An 18,234-nucleotide genomic window follows, 5' to 3' on the forward strand; every position below is an offset into this window, starting at 1 on the left:
GTTAGTTTTGTACACTGAGGAGTTACAAGCCCAGCTTCCACTCATTATATCTAACTTGCATTGAGTCAGTGATAATAGGAGAAGAAAAGCATGCATCAAAACAAAAGCTGTATCCTACAAGTGTTCCTGCTTGTACACTGGCTTTTAGGTAGATTTGGGCATCCAGATTGAGAAACCTTCTGCATCAATTGTCTTCTGTGCAGAGGAAGCACAAATGCAATCAGAAGGTCTGGCATGAAAAAAAAAGAACGAAAACAGGGGAGCCTTTCTTCTCATTACACAGACAGGTTTTTCTTAAAAGTCATGCAAGTTAAAATAAATACCACAGCACATAAGGCAGCACACAGAAAAATGAATTGGTGAACTACAGCACGTGTGCAGCAGCAGCGCTGCATTCCTGTCATCACACATTCCCAAAGCATAACACTGAGAGAAATATGATCTGAAACTAGTTTAAGAGGTGCTGTAAGTAAGCCAGGATTACTACCATGGTATAACACAACCTGATAGCAAGACTGAAGACTTGCTTGTGATAGGCTTTGAAACATTTTTCTTTTTTCTATTTGGAAATTTTTTCACTTATACCTTTGCTCTTGGGGTTTTTTTCTTTCCCTTTTTGGTGGAGTTTCTCAAATGCTCTCTCCAAGAAGAGAGTTGTCTGGGCAAGCCCAACTTTTCCTTTGCCAATAAATCCATCAAGAAAGACTCCCTCTTTTTGTGACCTGGACCACAAGCATGGATTACAATTACTTAGCTTCTCTTGCATATTTGAGTAACAACAAGTACTAGTGAGAAGTTACAAATTAATAGTGTTAGTGTCAGAAGTCTAAGGACTGATGTGAAAGGGTGTGAGTGAGGTTTCTGGTTTGTTCTTGCTAGTATATCTGATTGCAAATATCTGGAAAAGTAGTGCTTCCTACAGACAAAGACAATTATGGTGTATTGCCAGACTGCCTTAACCTGTAAAAGATTGCTTAAAAACATGTCTTTCAGAGTTAGAGCTCTTAACCTTTGTTAATAGAGAGATAAAAGAATCCACACATGAAAATGGTGAGTTTACGACATGGAAAACTTTCTTCTTCGTGGATTTATAATGTTAGAGATGCTGGCAATGTATTTTCTCAGGAACTCGATTATGCAAGGCTATAAATCTAATAAACCTATAGATTACCAAACCCTGTGATGTTATACATGAGCTTGGGGTTTTTCACAAGTTCATAATTACATTTTTCCCACCTCTTCTCACACTCCATTTTTCCTCCTCCTCCTCTGCTTTCCAACTGTTTGTACTATAGGCTTTTTTCCCCACTTTATTTTTTTTTTATTCCTTTCCGCTCTCCCTCTCCTACTTTCAAAAACCCTGCAATTCCTTCCCAGAATCTCACAGCATCCAATCTCCCCCTTTTAAAATGTTACAGATTGTGATGGTTTTGTTTTCATAGGCCACAGAAGGACCCTCTGCTCCCTGTTTTACCTGGTTGCCTGTGACTGTGGCCTTCCTTAGTGCAAAGTCTCCCCTGTGTCCCAGTATTACCAATGTTATTTGTAGTGTTTGTTGCTGAGGCTGGGCAGGGGAAAAGGACCCCTATGATAGACCTGCAGTGTGATGCCACAAAACTCTGTGTGGCACTTGGCATCTTGGGAGTGTTAGCTCCTCCAGTGGTGTTGGGTGCTTGTCAGGCACCAGCTCAGCTGGCAGTAATAAAGTGAAGCTCTCCTAATTTCTTCCGTGAGGCAGCCACATCAGGCTGTGTGCCACAGGCAAGGTAGAGACAGGGTAAGGGAGAACCCAGGCTTTGAATGCATAGTTTGAGAGAAAATTATTTTAGAGGTGTAGCTTGTCTTAGTTAAGAGGGGGATTTCCTCCTTGCATGTCCTATTATTTTGCCTTTTTTATTTTAGTATTTGGCTTGTGTGCTTATTTAATTTGAAAAACCTCATGCAGTCAGTCCCCAAGCCAAGGAAGTAGCTAAGGCAGTAACGCCAGCCCACCCTCTTACTGAAGCCTGCTGCTGTCCCTATGGAAACTTGTTTGTCATAGGAAGGAAAAAAAAAGTAGTCCCAGCTGAAACTTGAAATACCACATTACATGAGAGCAATTGCCATATACGTACAAGCACGCATACACATACACATGCAGAGAAATATGTATACAGGTCACCATATTGTACTCTGCTACATAATTATTTTTCAGATAAGGAAAAATGAACTTTGAAATAACAGGTGAGATCCCAAAGTTTTAACACTGCATTTGCCACTGGTTTCCTACACTTTTCTGGGCAAGTTATGTCCTTTTCTGTTTTTCTTCTACAAAATGCGAACAGGCCTGCTCAGCAACTAGTAAGTGTTTATGAAGATCACATGCAATAGATATTCTTAGTAAGATTTGTTTTCTCACTTATTAAAAGATAAAACATATTTTCAGAAGCAAAGATTTTGAATTGTTTCTCCAAAAGACTTCAGGCTCCTTATGAACTTGGGCTGAACAAGGGTTTTGATGGAACATATAAGAATCCTTTGTAATGTCTGATATGGAACTAAGCTTCTTTTTTGAAATTCATACTGTTAAATCTATACTTTTGAAATGGCTGCTATTATATTGCCAATTCCTGATAAGGAATTGTTAGGTTATGAGGCAGGCAGGATGTCTAATTTTTGTTTAGTTCAGACCTTTTCCCCAAGATCTCTATGGTCTATTTATCCAAGCATCACCTCTCCCTCTAGTAATGCAAGATAGAGATGGTTCCTGTTGGACACTAAATACCAAATTATAAAAATGAATGCTTTATCTTATTCTCAGTAAAAAGCTTCTGAGTTTAACCTTTCCCTTATTAAACAAAAAATCTCCCCAAAAGAACAAACAAAAAATCAAAACCCAAAACAAAACCCCCTCCAAAAAATTATGGATGAATAAAAAAACCAAAACCACAAGCTTTGCCACCATCTCAATTTTTCTCATCACTACCAAGTGTTCAGATTCCCATTAGTATAATTCATGCCTGGAAGAAGAATTTTTCCTTACTTCTAGCAAGCTCTATTAGACAATTTCCATAGCTCAGAATCTTTTCCTTACTCTGCTCTGACATAGCCATACAAATCCAGAAATTTATTTTCCTTCATTAAAAAACAAGTAAACTTAAATGTCTCAGAATAAAATGTCGTGGATTTGTTTGTTCTTTTGTTTTGTTTTGTTTTTTTAAAGCACTTAAGTTTTAGCTTTCAGATCACATGAAGAAAATAGTTTTATTTCAGTTTGGCCACTGAAGCAAAAAAATCAATTACACTCAGAGTTCTAGCTCTTATTCCAAAGAAAACAGCCAAATCTTAAACTTGGTCTTTAATTATATATTTGATTCATCCCAGTAACAACACTTAACTTCAAACAATTCAAGAGCAGGAGGAAACTTGCTCTGAATTCCTCTCTTCAAAGAGGAGTACTCTTTCAGATACCATGTCAGAAGACTTTAAGCTGAAACCAAACAAGATAACTGTGAGAAGACTTGATAAAAGGAACTTTAGGTGACCACAGGAACAACGTCTCAATACTGAGATGTTTTTAAATTGTTTTTAAACAGATCTCCTCACATGTGGGAAGGGAAAATTGATCTTGCCAGAGGGCCAAACCACTACAGTTGCTTATTTCTCTCATTCCCTCCTCCTTTCGTAGTTGTAGGAGCAAATTATTATTCATTTAAAATTACCACACATTGAAAATGGGTCATTATCTGTACCCAAAACTGTGAACCAGTCTAATTCCTACAACTGATAAGTAGATGATACCATGTGTTAATTATATGTACTGTATGACTCTTGTGACAATTCATGGAAGTGTACAAATTAAGTCAATTAAAGCCACTTGAAAGACTTCTGTGCAGCCACCAGTTCATTAGTGCACAGCACATTGCTTGAAAAGAATTGGGATGTGTGCTTTATCTGACACTTGCAGAGCCATCCCATATTTTTTTATTTGATACTTGTTAGAATATTTTAGTTGGGAATAATTATACAAAAAGCCAGTGTAAAGATCACTGTGGCCTTGTTTATTGTCAAGAGTGTTTGTGTGTGTGTCCTGCTTTGTTCTGTCTTTCTACTTCTTGACCTCATTTTTCCTCCTCATTGCTGATTCCTATTTGTCTCTTGTCTCATGTCATCTTTTAATGGAACAGATTGATATCTAGGGCTGTGTCTAGACTAGGAGAAAAGTTGAGTTTAGTTCAGCAATAAGTTGAAGCTAGCTGGCCAACTATATCCAACCACTTCTTGACTGCTGGAAAGGCAAAGCCATCATTCATTCAATGTTTAGATAGTGGAATATGAATTTATGCTCCTAAATAGAATTTAATTTGCTTCTACATTTGGTAAAATAGGTACATTTTTTAGGTTTGATTTATCTAGGTAGTGCTAACCAATCTACCCCAACCTCAGCCTTCAAGGAGAAAAATGGAATGATTCTAAAAGTTCTTATGGTTTTTCTGGTCTGAGGGTGAAAACATGCTCTATTATAAGCTTTGCGTAGGTTGATGAGTAAATTGCTAGATGAGTAAGTTTCATGAGGGAAAATCTTATGTTTTTACTAGAGGAGCTCTAGGCCATCTTTTTTCTCATCTTAACTTTTTCCTGTTGCTACCAGTATACAAAGTATCAGTGGAAACATGTCTTTCCTGATTGCTATTCACAGCTGGAAAAAGATGAGGCTGAATGAGAAAGAACCCCATAGCATTTAGCTTTCAGTTTTCTTGCTGAGTTTCATTAATGTATATTCTATTCATATGAAAGGGACTGCTGCATCCGAGCCCTTGCATAATTCTTTGGTGTGTGTGCTGCCCGCAGCAGCGCAGGCAGATGGGCTGAGGTGGCTGCTGAAGTGACTCACCCATAGCCATGCAGCAAGGCAGCCCAGGGATAGTATCTCATGGTCCACTGCCTTTGGTATCAAGTTCGTTCACTGATGGTCATCCTTTTACTGGTTCACCTCTATTGAAAAGTGCCAGTTACAAAATTACAGCCCTCTGTTTTTCCATGCTCTTAGAAATATGACACAAGCCACTGTAAGAAGGATTAATTATAAAAATATAAATATATAAGTAATTTAACTAGGCTGCAAAAGCAACATTTTTACATCCCTGCATTGCAGTTGTCCCCATTGATAACGGTGGCAGCACCTGACAACACCGGGCGTGCTCAGAGCCGTCTTGCAGAGGAGGAACCGAGTCCCTTTGCACAGTTCTGGTTAACTGGAGTTCATAAAATGCCTGGGTGGCCAGGCCCCACTCAAGAGGGTGCCCTGGGAGTAGATGTGTGAGCCACTGTGAGAGGGTGGGAACCCCCTTCCCGCCAGCGAGGGGGCAGCCCGGCTGTCCTGGATACCCTTGTGGAGTGTGCTGGGTTTCAATGTGGCGGTGTGGCTGACTGGGCCCTCCTGGGGAGAGCCGCTTCTTCAGGCGCCCATGGGGAAAGGCGGCGGAGGATGCGAGGGTGAGCCCCGCAGGCTCTGCGCAGGGTGCCCCGGGGATGCACATCTGTCCCGGCGCCCTTCCCTCGCTCGTGTCCGCCCGTTCGCCCCGCGGCTGGCCCGGGGCGGCAGCGTTGCCTGAAGGGGCCGATGGCCAGGCCCGGCCCGCACGGCCGCCCTGCCCGCCGCTCTCCCTGCCCGCTGCCCGCAGCCCGGCCGTGCGGGGTGCCCAGCGCTGCGCACCCGGCCCGGCGCTCCGCCGTCACTGCCCCCGCCAGGAAGGAAGGAAGGACGGACGGACGGACGGAAAGGAGGCGGAGCGGGAGCGGGCGGGAGGGGGCCGGGTCCCTGCCGCGCACGGGGTTTCGTACGCGGGCGCCTGCGAGCCGGTGCCGCGCGGGGGAGCGCGGAGCCCGGCGGGACTAGCGCGGCTCCGGCGGGAGTGGCATGAGCCCGGGCGGCGCTCCGGCAGCGGCTGCTCTCAGCGCGGCGAGGCGGAGGGCAGGCGGCGGGCGGGCCGGGCAGGCGGGCGGAGCGGCTGGCGGCCTCCCCCCCCGCGCCGGCCCTCCCTAGCGCGGAGCCGGCGGCGATCCAGCCCCGGGGACGGGCGGGCGGGAGTCGGCGCCGACCATGGCGAGGCGCGGCGCTGCCGGGGGCCGCGGGCCGCTGCCGGTCGCCCGGGCGCCGCGGGCCTGAGGAGGAAGGAGGCGGCGGACGGGGGGGGGGGTTCGCGGCTGCATCCGCTCGCTCGTCCCGCGGCCGAGAGAGGCGTCTCTGGGCCCTCCCTCCTCTCCTCTCCCTCCTCCTTCTCCTCCCGCCGCTCCTCCCGCCGCGCCGGGAGCTGCCGCCTCCTCCCCAGCGCCGGGCGCGCCGCGGTCGGGGTCGCAGCCGGCGGCCGCGGGATTTTCCTCGTTTGTTTGGGCCTTTTGTGTCGGGGCTCACAGTTGGCTAAGCACGGCCGGGCTGAATCGGGCCATTGTTCGGGACCCCCGAGCTCCCACGCTGCACATCTCTCGTCCCCAGCCCCCCTCCAGCTCCCCCTCCCCCCCGTTCCTTTTTTTGCCTGAGAAGCCACATAACGTGCCTTTCCTCCACGCAAATCTGGGAGCTATAAGCCGGACCGATTGCAAATGAAGTGTAATGCATTGTGGGACGTGTGTAAAATTGGATCATTCGAGGGAGAGAAAAAAAAAAAAGGAAGGGACCCGCGGCTGGCGCCCTAGAAGAGGGAGCGGCGAGATGCGCGCAGGTTGCGGCCCGGCGGTGGCCGCGCTAGGCTGATGGCCGGCAGCGCGCAGCCCTGACCCATGCTGCGGCGGGAGGAGTAGGCTCGGCCATCCTCAGGATGAAGAAGACGCGGAGTACGACCTTGCGGCGGGCCTGGCCTAGCTCCGACTTCTCCGACCGGGCCTCAGACCGCATGAGGTCCCGCAGCGAGAAGGACTACCGACTGCACAAGCACTTCCCCCCAGCTTTTATTTCCCAGGCATCACGGGGCTACATGACATCAGGTTTGTAACATAATTTGTGTATGCGAGAGAGCTTTATTGCGAGGCTGCTTCGGGATGTGTGTCTGGCTGGGAAGGATGTGTTGGTGGGTACGGAGGGGAGCCTGCGATCGGGAGGCTGAGTTGTTAGGAATAATGAAAAAAAAAATAGCATACATCCACCATTTTGTACCTCTGCAAGATTCACAGCGGTGTCCTCGCAATATGGTGTTTAAAATCTATTAGTCTAGTGAAATAAAATGTATGAGAGAAACGGTTGCATCTCTGTTGCGGAAGAGCAGACAAAAATGACTGGATGTGCAGAGCATGGAGCCCTTTGCGCCTTTTGTGCGTAAAAGCATGTGCTGGATATTTACTGCTCTCCCACACATTCCTCTTAAAATGCAGTTAACTCTAGTTAATTCATCAGGCTTTCGTGTTTTTCCATTTTGGAAAGGAAAAGGGTTACTTGTGGTTGCAAATGCAGTTGTCTTGTTACAGTCTCTCAGGCTTTCAGCTGCATGTTTCTGCAATGTCAAGGCATGTGTTGGTGAAAATGACTGTAAACACATTTGCATTTATTTTTTGAGGTGTAGAAGGAGACCAGACCTCTGTATGTGGTGGAACGCACACGTGCATGTATATTCATTTGTCAGTGGCTTTCAAGGAAGGCCGTAGGGAAATAATGGACACTGCACCAACATGTTTGTGCATGGGAAAGAGAAAGCACAAACAAAACAAAAAACAGCGCAGGGAAAGGCAGGCATCAGGGAGAGGCTTGGCCTCCGATGGAGTGCTGGTGAGATTTTGGAAAGCCTCAGTACTATTTGTAGAATCTGCTCCATCCAGAAATGCATCTTAATGGCCTTGGAATTAAGGCATTTCATAAACATCCAAAAGACGACTTGGGAAAATGCTGATGGGGAGGGGGCCGGGGGCAGAAAATCCTGGAAACCTCCTTTGTTGTTCTGCTGCCTGTTTATTGTGATGATAGGACATAATGTTTCATTACTATGATGGCAAATCCCAATTTATCACAAAGGCACGTTTCTCCCTCTGAGGCACAATTTAGGTTGAGTAGGCAGATTCCTTGAAAGGAGAAAACTAAGGTATTTATAATGCATTACTGAAAACGTCTCCAGCCCTGTACTGCTGTCCCCCTTCCGCCCCATTTCTGCTGCAAAGATTGAGCCAAAGATTGTGGTTTTCAGTTATATGCTCACTTTCCTGTCCCTGGCCCTAATAAACATATCTCTTCAGTCAGGATTGGTTTTTCATGTTTTAAAAGTGCCTCGTGACTATTTTTTCTTTCATGCCCAAGTACAAGAGAAATAATGTGCATTTCATTGAAAAATCTGCCTGTGTAAGAGTATTGTGCCATTTTGGCAATTGGTGCTCTGGTTCCTGGGAAGTCACATAGTGAGTAGAAACAACAAGGAAAATTTATGCTTGGACAGCTGAAGAGGAGAATGGTTGTGTTGGTGAAGTGGTTGACTTGTTCCATTGGTGCTGCAGGACGTGAAAGTGTCTGGAAAGCTGAATCTGACAATACTGCAAATATTTTTATTGTTCTGGGTGAATGTCCTGGTATTCCCAGTGTAACATACCCTGTGGCAGATCTGTTGAAGTCAGTACTTTTTAGGCCCTTCTTTCAGTGTGAAAGGCCATATTTAAAAGAGAAGGAGCTCACGTGAGCATTTTGTGCCAAGTGCTGTGGTTCTTGCTTGTTTTTAATTCTTCAGCAAAGTGCTCTGGCTCTGTGAAAGCTTTATGTTGGCAAGATTGGTACCAACCAAGCAGACAGTCGAACACCGGCAATCTGCAGAATCAGATATGTCACCCTGCATTTGTTGGCAGATACCCGTGTCCTTGAGAGGTAGGAGGGGGCACAGAATTTTAATCTGCTACAGATATTTTAAAGTAATTTCCAGACCAAGAATACTTGTTTATGACTATAGAGGGTAGTCATTTCAATTGCAACAACTGAAGATAAGAACAAATGTCATGTTAAGTTCTACTAATTTGTTAAAGTTTTTGGAGGGAGAACATGTTGAAAATTAAAATCAGCAAATATTTGTTGGTTTTGTTGTTTTGGGTTTTTCTTCTTGTTGTTGATTTTTTCAACCTTAACAACAGCTTGTAAGGCTTTTATCTGGAAATGTAATTGTTCTCTCATAATGGAGAGTTGCCACATTAATTTTTTTTAAAGGATCTTTGTCCACTGCCTTTCCAAATATTAGTTTTGGGAGAAATAGCTACTGTGTACACTTCTCACTATTTGAAGGAAACTTTCTTCCTTGCAGGAAATTTGTAGGAAGTCCACTGGTGTAAAAATTGTGAGGATCAGAAATACAAATACTTTCTTTGTCACCCAGAGTGTTGTAGGGGAGAAAGTGTCCTGAAACACATGGGCTTTTCAGAGGGCTGCATTCTGTTTATCCAACCATTTAACCTCATCACCATTAACATTGTTGTGGTTATCTTTTAATTAAATGCCTCATTGTTTGGAATGGGGGTGGAGGGTGGGAAAGAAACCTTGGGGTTTTGCCTCAATTACTCTGCTTGGGGAAATATGGAAATGCATACAATCAAACAACCTTCAGTAAGATGCTAAAAAGCTTGAAATGTTAATATTCAAGTATGCCTGAATTGAATGGAGAAGCTATATATATTTCTTTCAGCACAGAGAAATACTGAGTAATGGTTCTGCAGTCAATGCCATGGTGTTTTGTATGAGGAAAATACAGTCCCTAAGCAGAACCATGTTTATTATGGAAGTGCAAACCTCATGCTACAGTGGTGAAGCACATCTGATTTTAAGCAGCCTTTTCAGTAAAACTGAGTAAGGAGCGGTTTGATATTTGCTTGATTTGAAGCCGCATTGGTGGCTGGCCAGTCACATTTTCAATACTCGGGGAACAAACTGCCCATAATTATAGAAAATTGATGCAGATGCAATTCATATGAAATCTAAAGATTGTTTGACAGATGAATGGAGATGGAAGTAAGGAGGAAAAAAAGCAGACAATTTAGAAAATCACACATTTTTGCTTCTGAATAATCTCTTGATACGTGCTATTAAATAGGCTGTACTCCAGGGTTTCTTTAGGCCTCCTAGCAACCACTAGGTTCAAAGGCCATGCAAGGAGTTCATTGTTCATGCAGAATATTAATTTCCCAGTGGAGGACTGTCTTGGAGAAAAAACACTGAAAAAGAAAATTACAACAATGTAGAGCTTCGACCTTGTGTGAGAAGAGAGGCTGAAAGTTTGAATCCAATACAATTCATATACATGTATACAGTACCTCTTACTGAAAAGGGGGAAATATACTTGAAGTTTGTGATGAATTGCTGCTTAATTCAAGGGAAAATAAAGAAATCATATGCAACTGCCAAGCAGGATAAAATTTAATGCAACTTTGGTGGTCTCCAAACAGTTAAATGAATTTTTATACATATATATATATATATATATATATATATATATATATCTTTTCAAATATTGGAAGCTTCTTGCCTTTTTTTTCCTCTTTTCTTCCTTCTAAACACAAAAGAAAATCCTGGATTTTGTTTTAGCAGAGAGGGGAGCTGCATCCTGTGATTGACCCAGCCATTAAATATTACTGGAACTGAGTAATGCTCTTGAAAGAAAAAACTTTTCCTGCAGCCTTCTTCATTTACTTTAATTGACAGTTCTGGTGTTGAAGGTAACATGTCAGTTTGAGATGGAGATGGTCTAGGGTAACAGTCACAGCATGAAGAAATGTCTGAAGAGCTTTCTGCAATGGAAAAAACTAATTCCAGAGCATGGTTGTTTGGAGGTTACCTTTGAAAAGTGTGCAGCTACTTTACTGCTCTTTGCTTTACATTTTCCTTGCTGAGGTTTCAGTCCTTCAAAGCTGAAGAATAAAATTCAGTCTCGTTGTCTGCTGTTACTGGAGTTTGATTACCAAGTTTAAGTAGAAGGGAAAGGAGAGAAGTATGTAACCCTGCTATCCAACTGATGGTATCTGTATGCAAATCAAAATTTGTAGGAGGAAAAGGTAACCTCATTCTCTCTTTCAGGAATGTTTGATGAAAGGTCTAAGATAAACTCTTGAAGCTCCTTGAACAGTAAGAAGGATCTTGGGAGTCATCTGAGCAAATTTGAGAGTCCTAAGTTTTTGTTTTGATTTTTTTAAAGCTTGAATCTGTAAGTCTAAAGATTAATATTTGGAGATAATTACACATGAGCTGAAGAACTCGGTTTAACGTAATTGAGAAGTGCCAAATACACACAAAGCTCATTCAGTTCTCCTGTCCCTTAATTCAGTTATCTAAAGGAATATGTTGTAGCTTGAAAGCAGCTGTATTGTAATTAATATTTAATGGAATAATCAGTATTGCATCACCTTCTTTTTTTAAATGTGGTATTCAGAAACAGCTTCCCATATATCTTCTTAACAGTAATGTGATCTCCTTGCTTGCCTGAATTCTGAGTAGTTTTGTGTTGTTTTAGGCCAGACCCACTGCTGGGACAATAAAACCTGAGAGTATATGGGTGTCAGTGGCTAGTAGGACCAGCTTTACCTCCTGGATCCTGCTCTGTCTCTTTTGCTTCAGTCTGTGGTGAGCTGGTGAACCTGAGGGGGTCACTCTGTTCAGTTAGTTCAGGGGCTGTGCCTGCTTTATTTCTTGGGAGGTTACTGCTGGGCTCACTGTGTTTTTCCAGTCCCTTTTGGTCTCTGTGGCATCCACTTACTGTGACAGAGAATTAGGAACTTTCATTGCATCCTGATATGGGGGAAGGATCTAAGTGTGCTGTGTCTTCAGACCACAAACTTGGTTCAAGTTCACGGACCAGTCATTTTTGTGCAGTTTCTACTTCATTTTGTTTTCTCCCCGGTTTCTTGCCTAAAAGAATTCAAAAGACAAGCTCTTCTCTCCTGTAGAGCCCTGGTTTTTGTTTCTGTGGTTGTATGTGTGGTTTAACTCACATACAGTGCTGTGCCCATGCCTGTGTGTTGTGTCACGTGTATGCCTGGTCCTTGCCCACCAGGTGCCAAGACATTTTCTGCATGCCCGTGAGTTCACTTTTAGACTGAGCTGTGGGCAGTGTCCTGAGCACTGCTTGTGTGACCAAACTGCAGCTGAGTACCTGTTGCTCTTTCTGGCTGTTGTGACCTATGAGTGTGGGCATCCGGAGTCTCTTTTCTTCATGGCATTAGAAGTAAAATCAAAGAGGAATGAATACAACAAAGAAAGAGAAGACTGTGTGCCTATCTTACCTACACCTGTTCATGTTTCTATCTCAGTTCAAAGCACTCATCTCTGCAGGGCTAAGTTCCAGGTTATTTTTCCTTCCTAGCCCCTTGCTCTTGCTTGCATTCAAAGTCTCCATGGTCTCTCTGCTGGTTTGCTTGGACCTTTGGCCAGGTTGGGGTGCACAGAGGCACTCCACAATCAAGTCACCAAAGGCTGTCATTGACATTTGTATTGGAATGTCAGTCTGGGTCTGAATACATTTCTAGTTGTGCTTTCTGGTAATCCTGTGACTGAAGTAATTTTTCTATATGAACACTATCATGATAGACTACTGAAGATACAGGAAGCTCCTCTTTCAAGAGTAGACAAGGGTTCAGAACAAACACAGTACTGATTCATCACGAATAGCTCCCAGTCTTTCACAGATGTAGAGGTTATACCCCATTGGTGACACTTGATGAACCTGAAGGGTGTTGAATATCTTGCCATTTTGGAATTGAATAGCAGCCACATCTTTGCAAAATGCGTTATTTGTTGGAGGGGCCTGAAATGTGAGGATTCTTCAGATCACCTTGGGTTAGCTCGATAACCTCCTCAGCTATGAGCAACAATAGGCCTTCATTTGTATGCTGGAAAGTTCAGCCCAGAGTAAACTAGTATCTTTGTAACATTCTTTGCACGGTTTAAAGATGTAAAAGTACCATCAGAAGACCAGAAAGATTCTATTTTGCTAAGCATGTTGTAGAAATCCTCCAAAAATTGGGGTTTTTTTTTCAGTTTTCTGGAAGGCTCTTTAGTATGACTGCCTTATATCCCATAGCAGGTTGTAAAATATCTCTGTGAACAGCATTAAAACAGAATCAAATCCAAATTCTGGGCCACGACTCAAGTAAAGCAGTGCTGAAAAAAATTGCAGGTACAGTTACTCTTGGATCCCCTTAAGCATGCTTTTACATAGTTGGAAGTGGCCAGACAGTATCAGCCGTGATCAAAAATTGTCAGCTAAGTTAGAGCTTGTATAAGAATTGCTGAATAACACAATGATATTTGGGTTTTTTCCTTGAAAAACATTATACTTTCCATTAGTGTAAATGACAAAACTACCATTAAATTACCAAAACTGGATATCTGATGGGTTTGGTGGTGTAGATGTAAATCTTCGCTTGGAAATATAGATTGCCCCTTGTAAGAAGTAGCTAATTAATGCTTCATGCAATTCTGTCCAACCATTGGGTTTAGTTTTTATCAGAAAAGGGAAAAAGGATAGACATCATTAAAACTGAGACCTGAGTGCCTGAACTTAAACTGAACACGTTCATTTGTAGGTCTTTTTTTCTAGATTAATTAGATAGGACAGGAAGCAGAAACAAGGGTTAAAAGCTTTTCTAAGAGTCTCAGGAATTTGTCCTTCTGTACTTGTTCTTGCAGAATTTTTGGTATCAAGGCCAGTAGCAACCAGAGTAGTCCTAGGGAAAATGCTTGAATATTGAAGTTGCAAGAATTTCCCAAACCAGAATTTGTTGCTCCCAAGTGATTGCCTGTAACTATGAAAGGGTATGAAAGTTGTTTATAGCTACCAGCTTCCTTTTTTCAGCATATTTTATTGAGTTGGCTGCTCTACTGATGCTGTTTTGTATCTCACTCTTGGATGACATATAGGTGCTGAAATTATCTTGCTCAAATTGCCTGTGGAGGGGGGCGGGGGAAAAGGAAGACCTGGCTTTACAGCAAGTATATTTGGGTGTGCAGCATGATGGAGTGGGTAGAGCAGTCTAGTTTAGACAGAATCCTGATCTGTATTGGCAGCTTTTAAACAGGCTGCAAAAGGTAACCGAAACAAGAAAACTTGATTTTCAACAGGCTTGAATTCATTATAAAGAGGATAGCAACTTCCCCTTTTCCTTCCCTCAAAGAGAGATTAAAATCACTGGGTTTGAAAGTTAGTAGGTGAGGGATGTATTCCCAGTTGTATCAGTCACTGACTTTGTTTTCCTGGGTACTTTTAACTGTTTCTGCAGTTCTCTGTGCTTCTGTTTTAATCAGTTCAGTAGGAGAACCTTTTCCTTTGTTTTATACTGTAATATTGCCCATCACAAAAAAGGATCCTTTCTCAACCCAGGCTTTGATTTGGTAATGGCAGGTAAGAACAGACATCCAGTAATAGGTGTGTTCAGTGTGAACATAGCAATCCTCATTCTGCAAGTGAAATCCCATGTTCAGATCAACAAAAATAGTTTTGTTTTTCATCAAATTGTAGATTATGTGATTCCTAAAATTTTAAAGTATATGTGCGTTTTTTTGTTGCTTCAGTGGGAAATACTATCTGCAGAAGATAGCTACAAATGCACAATTTATGAGAAATTTTAAGTTTTGATATTGAAAAACACATCTTGATGTTTTTATTAAATTTCATAAGGTGTAAAAGCACCAGAGTAAGAATAAACTTAAACTGCTTTTATTTTGTGGACCTTATGTGGATATTTGGGTATTGTGAAAAAGAATGAAGGAAAAGTTGATCACATTTATAGTAGGTCTTTTTATTTAACTAAAGGAGCAAGAAGAGACAGCTGAGGCATCTTGCCAGTCTTTCATTTTGCATGTCTTGCAAAGTTACTCCTAACTTTTGTTTCTGTGTGATACATTAAAGGTATAGGCAGTACAGTGCATTCAGCTTTCAGCTCTAAACAATTAAGCAGTAACTGCTTCTGTTTAGCAGTTTTTCTTTTCAAAAGTTGTCCAGATAACCTAGATGAGCTGTAGATCTCTCTGTTCCTATGCCTTACTGACCAGGGGTTTTATTTTGAAAAGCATGTCTAATGTGAGAGTAGAACAGGCCCACAGATACTACTTGTCATCTTCTCAAACATGATCAGAAGTGCAGGTGCAGTTTGGCTGGGATGCTGGAAGTGAAGGAATATGAGAATATCTTCTTGTGTTTCGGTGATATCTGTCCTCACTGTGGTATTTGTGTCAATGAAGGATCTTGTACACCCATTGTTCAGGTGCCAGTAGTGATAAATCTGCATTTAATGATCTCAAAACATCTTTTCTAGCTACCATTTCCTTTCCCAGCTATATTGTTTAAAGAAAAAAACCGGAATGGCTCTTTTTAGTGAATCTGACCTGCACATTTTGTGGCTTAGAGAGTATAATAGACACTTCAGAAATACTTAATGCGGCCTGGAAAAGGCAAAGTTCAGTATGAAAGCTGAGTTCATCATAGCACAGGAAGCTGTGCTGGAAGAATCTAGATTGTATAAATTAGTTTCTTTGCCCATTTGTGTTCTTTTAATTTCCTCCATAATTTCCTATGAGTTTCCTGTTGATGACCTGTGACCTAGTTTGTAGATGAACTTCTGACCATATGCAATAATGTTGTAAATGCTATAAATTGGACTGTTTATCCTGTAAGCCAGTAAAGATGATGTACTAAATTTCATTGTGATACTTGACTTTGCCTCTTAAATTTTCATGACATTTCAGAGTGAAGTACCATTCTTCATTTTCATAGAACATTCTAAATTCTGCTCTTGTGAGACTTTGCATTCTTGGACCATACTGTGGCCTGTTTCACAAAATGTGAGCCTTAAACTAAATATTTTTTTAAACGGAGTGAAGCAGAAATATTTTTTTTACGAGTTTTTCTTCAGATTTGTGTGCTTTTGGGTGTAATTACTGCATTGCTGGCTGGGTGAGTAGAGTGGCCAGAAACTTGAGAGAAGTTTATTGCCTGTAACATGAAGTTCGGAACAGCTGCAACCTCCACTTGTAAATTGGGCGTGTCTGCAGTACATCTCTTTTGAGGGATGGAGGACAAATTCCAGTGGCCATGGAAAGTTCACCCAAAGCCCGAGCAATCCCTCAGCCTCTGGTTTCAGGGCAGTTTCATGGATGAGGAGATGGGATTACAGGTGGGAGCAGATTGGCTGGCTGTTTGTCTGTGCACTGACCTCCTCCCCTTGCACTAGTCCAGTCAAAAATTATCAATAAAGGAAGTCCATTTTCAGGGAATATTCAGGGGTTTGTAATATGTTACAAATAGATCTTTAGTCTCTGCTTTCATTATGGATGGATGTAGTTACTTTTCTTTCTATTTAGATACAAATGTTCCATAAGCAATGAATTTCAAGAGTGAAGTCTTAAAATTGTATTTGCATGGGATGTCTGCATAGGAATGGATTTGACTGAAATGTTTTCACAGAACAGAGAAGCAAGAAATGGTTTTCTGCATTTTTTTCCTTCCAGTTTTAATGAAATCTCAGTTTCTGAACAACTTCTTCCAATTTTGTTGGAAAAATATATAGCCATCCCTAAATGAAATATTTTGCATTTTTTGCTTGTTGCTAAAATCATGAGGCGTTTTCCTTTGAATCGATCTTAGGTTCAGTCTGTGTAATTATTTTAATTGCAGAAATATTCTTCAGTAACCATAGGTGTAAAATTCAGGCATGTTTCAGAGACCTGGCTTTAAAAATCACATTCTTAACTACCTCTTTTCACAAGAGGCTGGAGTAGCTATGTGAGGCATTGTTTATATTAGAGCCACATACAATAACTTTTCCCCAGATGTGGTCAGCCATATAGCCTGTTGTGCAGCACAGTAAAATATGATTTATATAAGTTTATTTAATTGGATATGTGGCGAGCCTGTGCTCTGTGTGTGTGTGTGCTGATGGTTCTACATGAGAATGTACCTTAAGGCCCCAAGGGTCTGACTCTGTCCTTTAGTGGGAAAGTGCACAGAGTTTTGGTTGACTGTTTAGATAGGAAACCTTAACACACAGCAGTGATCCTTCCATGAGCAATGCATGTACTCATCTCTCTTGCACGTATTCCTTGCCTCCATAGGAGAATTGGAAAGGCTGACAAGAATGTAGTTGTAACTGCTGAGTAATTCTCCCTTTTAATTGGAGTCTGCCTTTGAATTAGGGCCACAGATGGGACAGCTAGAGAAACTGGGACAGGTTTACCAGAAACAAGGGCGGGTATGATGGCAGAGCACAAAAAGAGGAGTCATGAGCAGAATTGCTGTTCTGCCAGAGACGGCTGATGTTGTTGTGTTCTGGTCATGAGAAGTATGCTTCACTTTTACCAGCTCACCCTCAGATTTCAATTTAAGTCCTTAACCTGGCTGTATTTAAATCAGGACTATTGGTCTTTCATTTGCATGTCTCTGAGCTAATTTCAAAATTGATACAATATTTTTTCTGCCTACCAGATGATAATCTCGTCTGGTTTTCATTGCAGTGCTGATTGTTCCAAATAGACCAACAGGCTCTACAATACAACACTTGGCTTTTTATGGTTATTTTTTTTTATCCTAACAGTGATCCCTTTTTCACACCTACAACAGTGTACTTAAGTACAATGAAGTGTTTCACTGTAGATTACATTTAGAGTTAAATTATGAAAAGGTAAGTTAAAAGAGTTGAGGTAAAAAGCTCAACATGCCTGTGTCATCATAATTCATTCACTAATTAATGTTGCAGTTGAATAGGATGGTGTGGATCAAGCAGTGAGAAAGCATACAAAAAGGTATTGATACTGAATTTTACTAGTGTGTCCGTGTCAGACCAAGCTTTGTCAGTACTAGGCATGTCAAAATTGTCTGACAGCACAGCTACCCATGGGAAGTGTCATTTTATCTCTAATAGCAAATTAGCTTCAAACCTGCTCCTCAGATCAGAGCATTTGACCTCTTATGTACTCCTGAATGGATGGATGCATGTGTGTGATTGCTGTGCATAACTTTGGGAGGGGTATTTTGCTGTGGGGGACCAGCAAGGAGAAAAAAACCATCTAAAACCTGCTCTGGTATATGTTGTCTTTCAATAGCAGTTTTGGATTATGTTTTTCCAGCAACAAGTAAGAACCTGAGAGTGGCTGTGCCAGTTGAGACCCTGGTCTGCCTTGCCCACTCTGCTGTGTCCAACTATAACCACAAACAGGTATCTAAGGAAGTGGAGAGAGAAAGCAAGTGCATCTGGTGCTCCCCCTGGTATGCTTCCCATCCTTTGCTATTGGTTCAGGCAATACAGTTTGTTTAGCAG

General features: G+C 42.1%; 1 protein-coding gene across 5 annotated transcripts in view; it reads left to right on the plus strand.

Moving 5' to 3' along the window:
* STOX2 (storkhead box 2) overlaps window positions 1-18,234 on the plus strand; it is a 143,925-nt gene that overhangs the window by 65,753 nt on the left and 59,938 nt on the right. Inside the window, exon 1 of one of the 5 annotated variants that reach the window (XM_036381829.2) lies at window positions 6,226-6,963. The exons of 3 other annotated variants lie outside the window; for them this stretch is intronic. In XM_036381829.2, coding sequence (XP_036237722.1) covers window positions 6,798-6,963 — 166 coding nt within the window. In that variant the 5' untranslated portion in view covers window positions 6,226-6,797. Of the gene's footprint in view, window positions 1-6,225; window positions 6,964-18,234 lie in introns of those variants that run through there. One more of the 5 variants, XM_036381831.2, reaches the window with a different exon arrangement.

This window comes from Molothrus ater, chromosome 4 (assembly GCF_012460135.2).
Source record: "Molothrus ater isolate BHLD 08-10-18 breed brown headed cowbird chromosome 4, BPBGC_Mater_1.1, whole genome shotgun sequence".
Taxonomy (NCBI): domain Eukaryota; kingdom Metazoa; phylum Chordata; class Aves; order Passeriformes; family Icteridae; genus Molothrus; species Molothrus ater.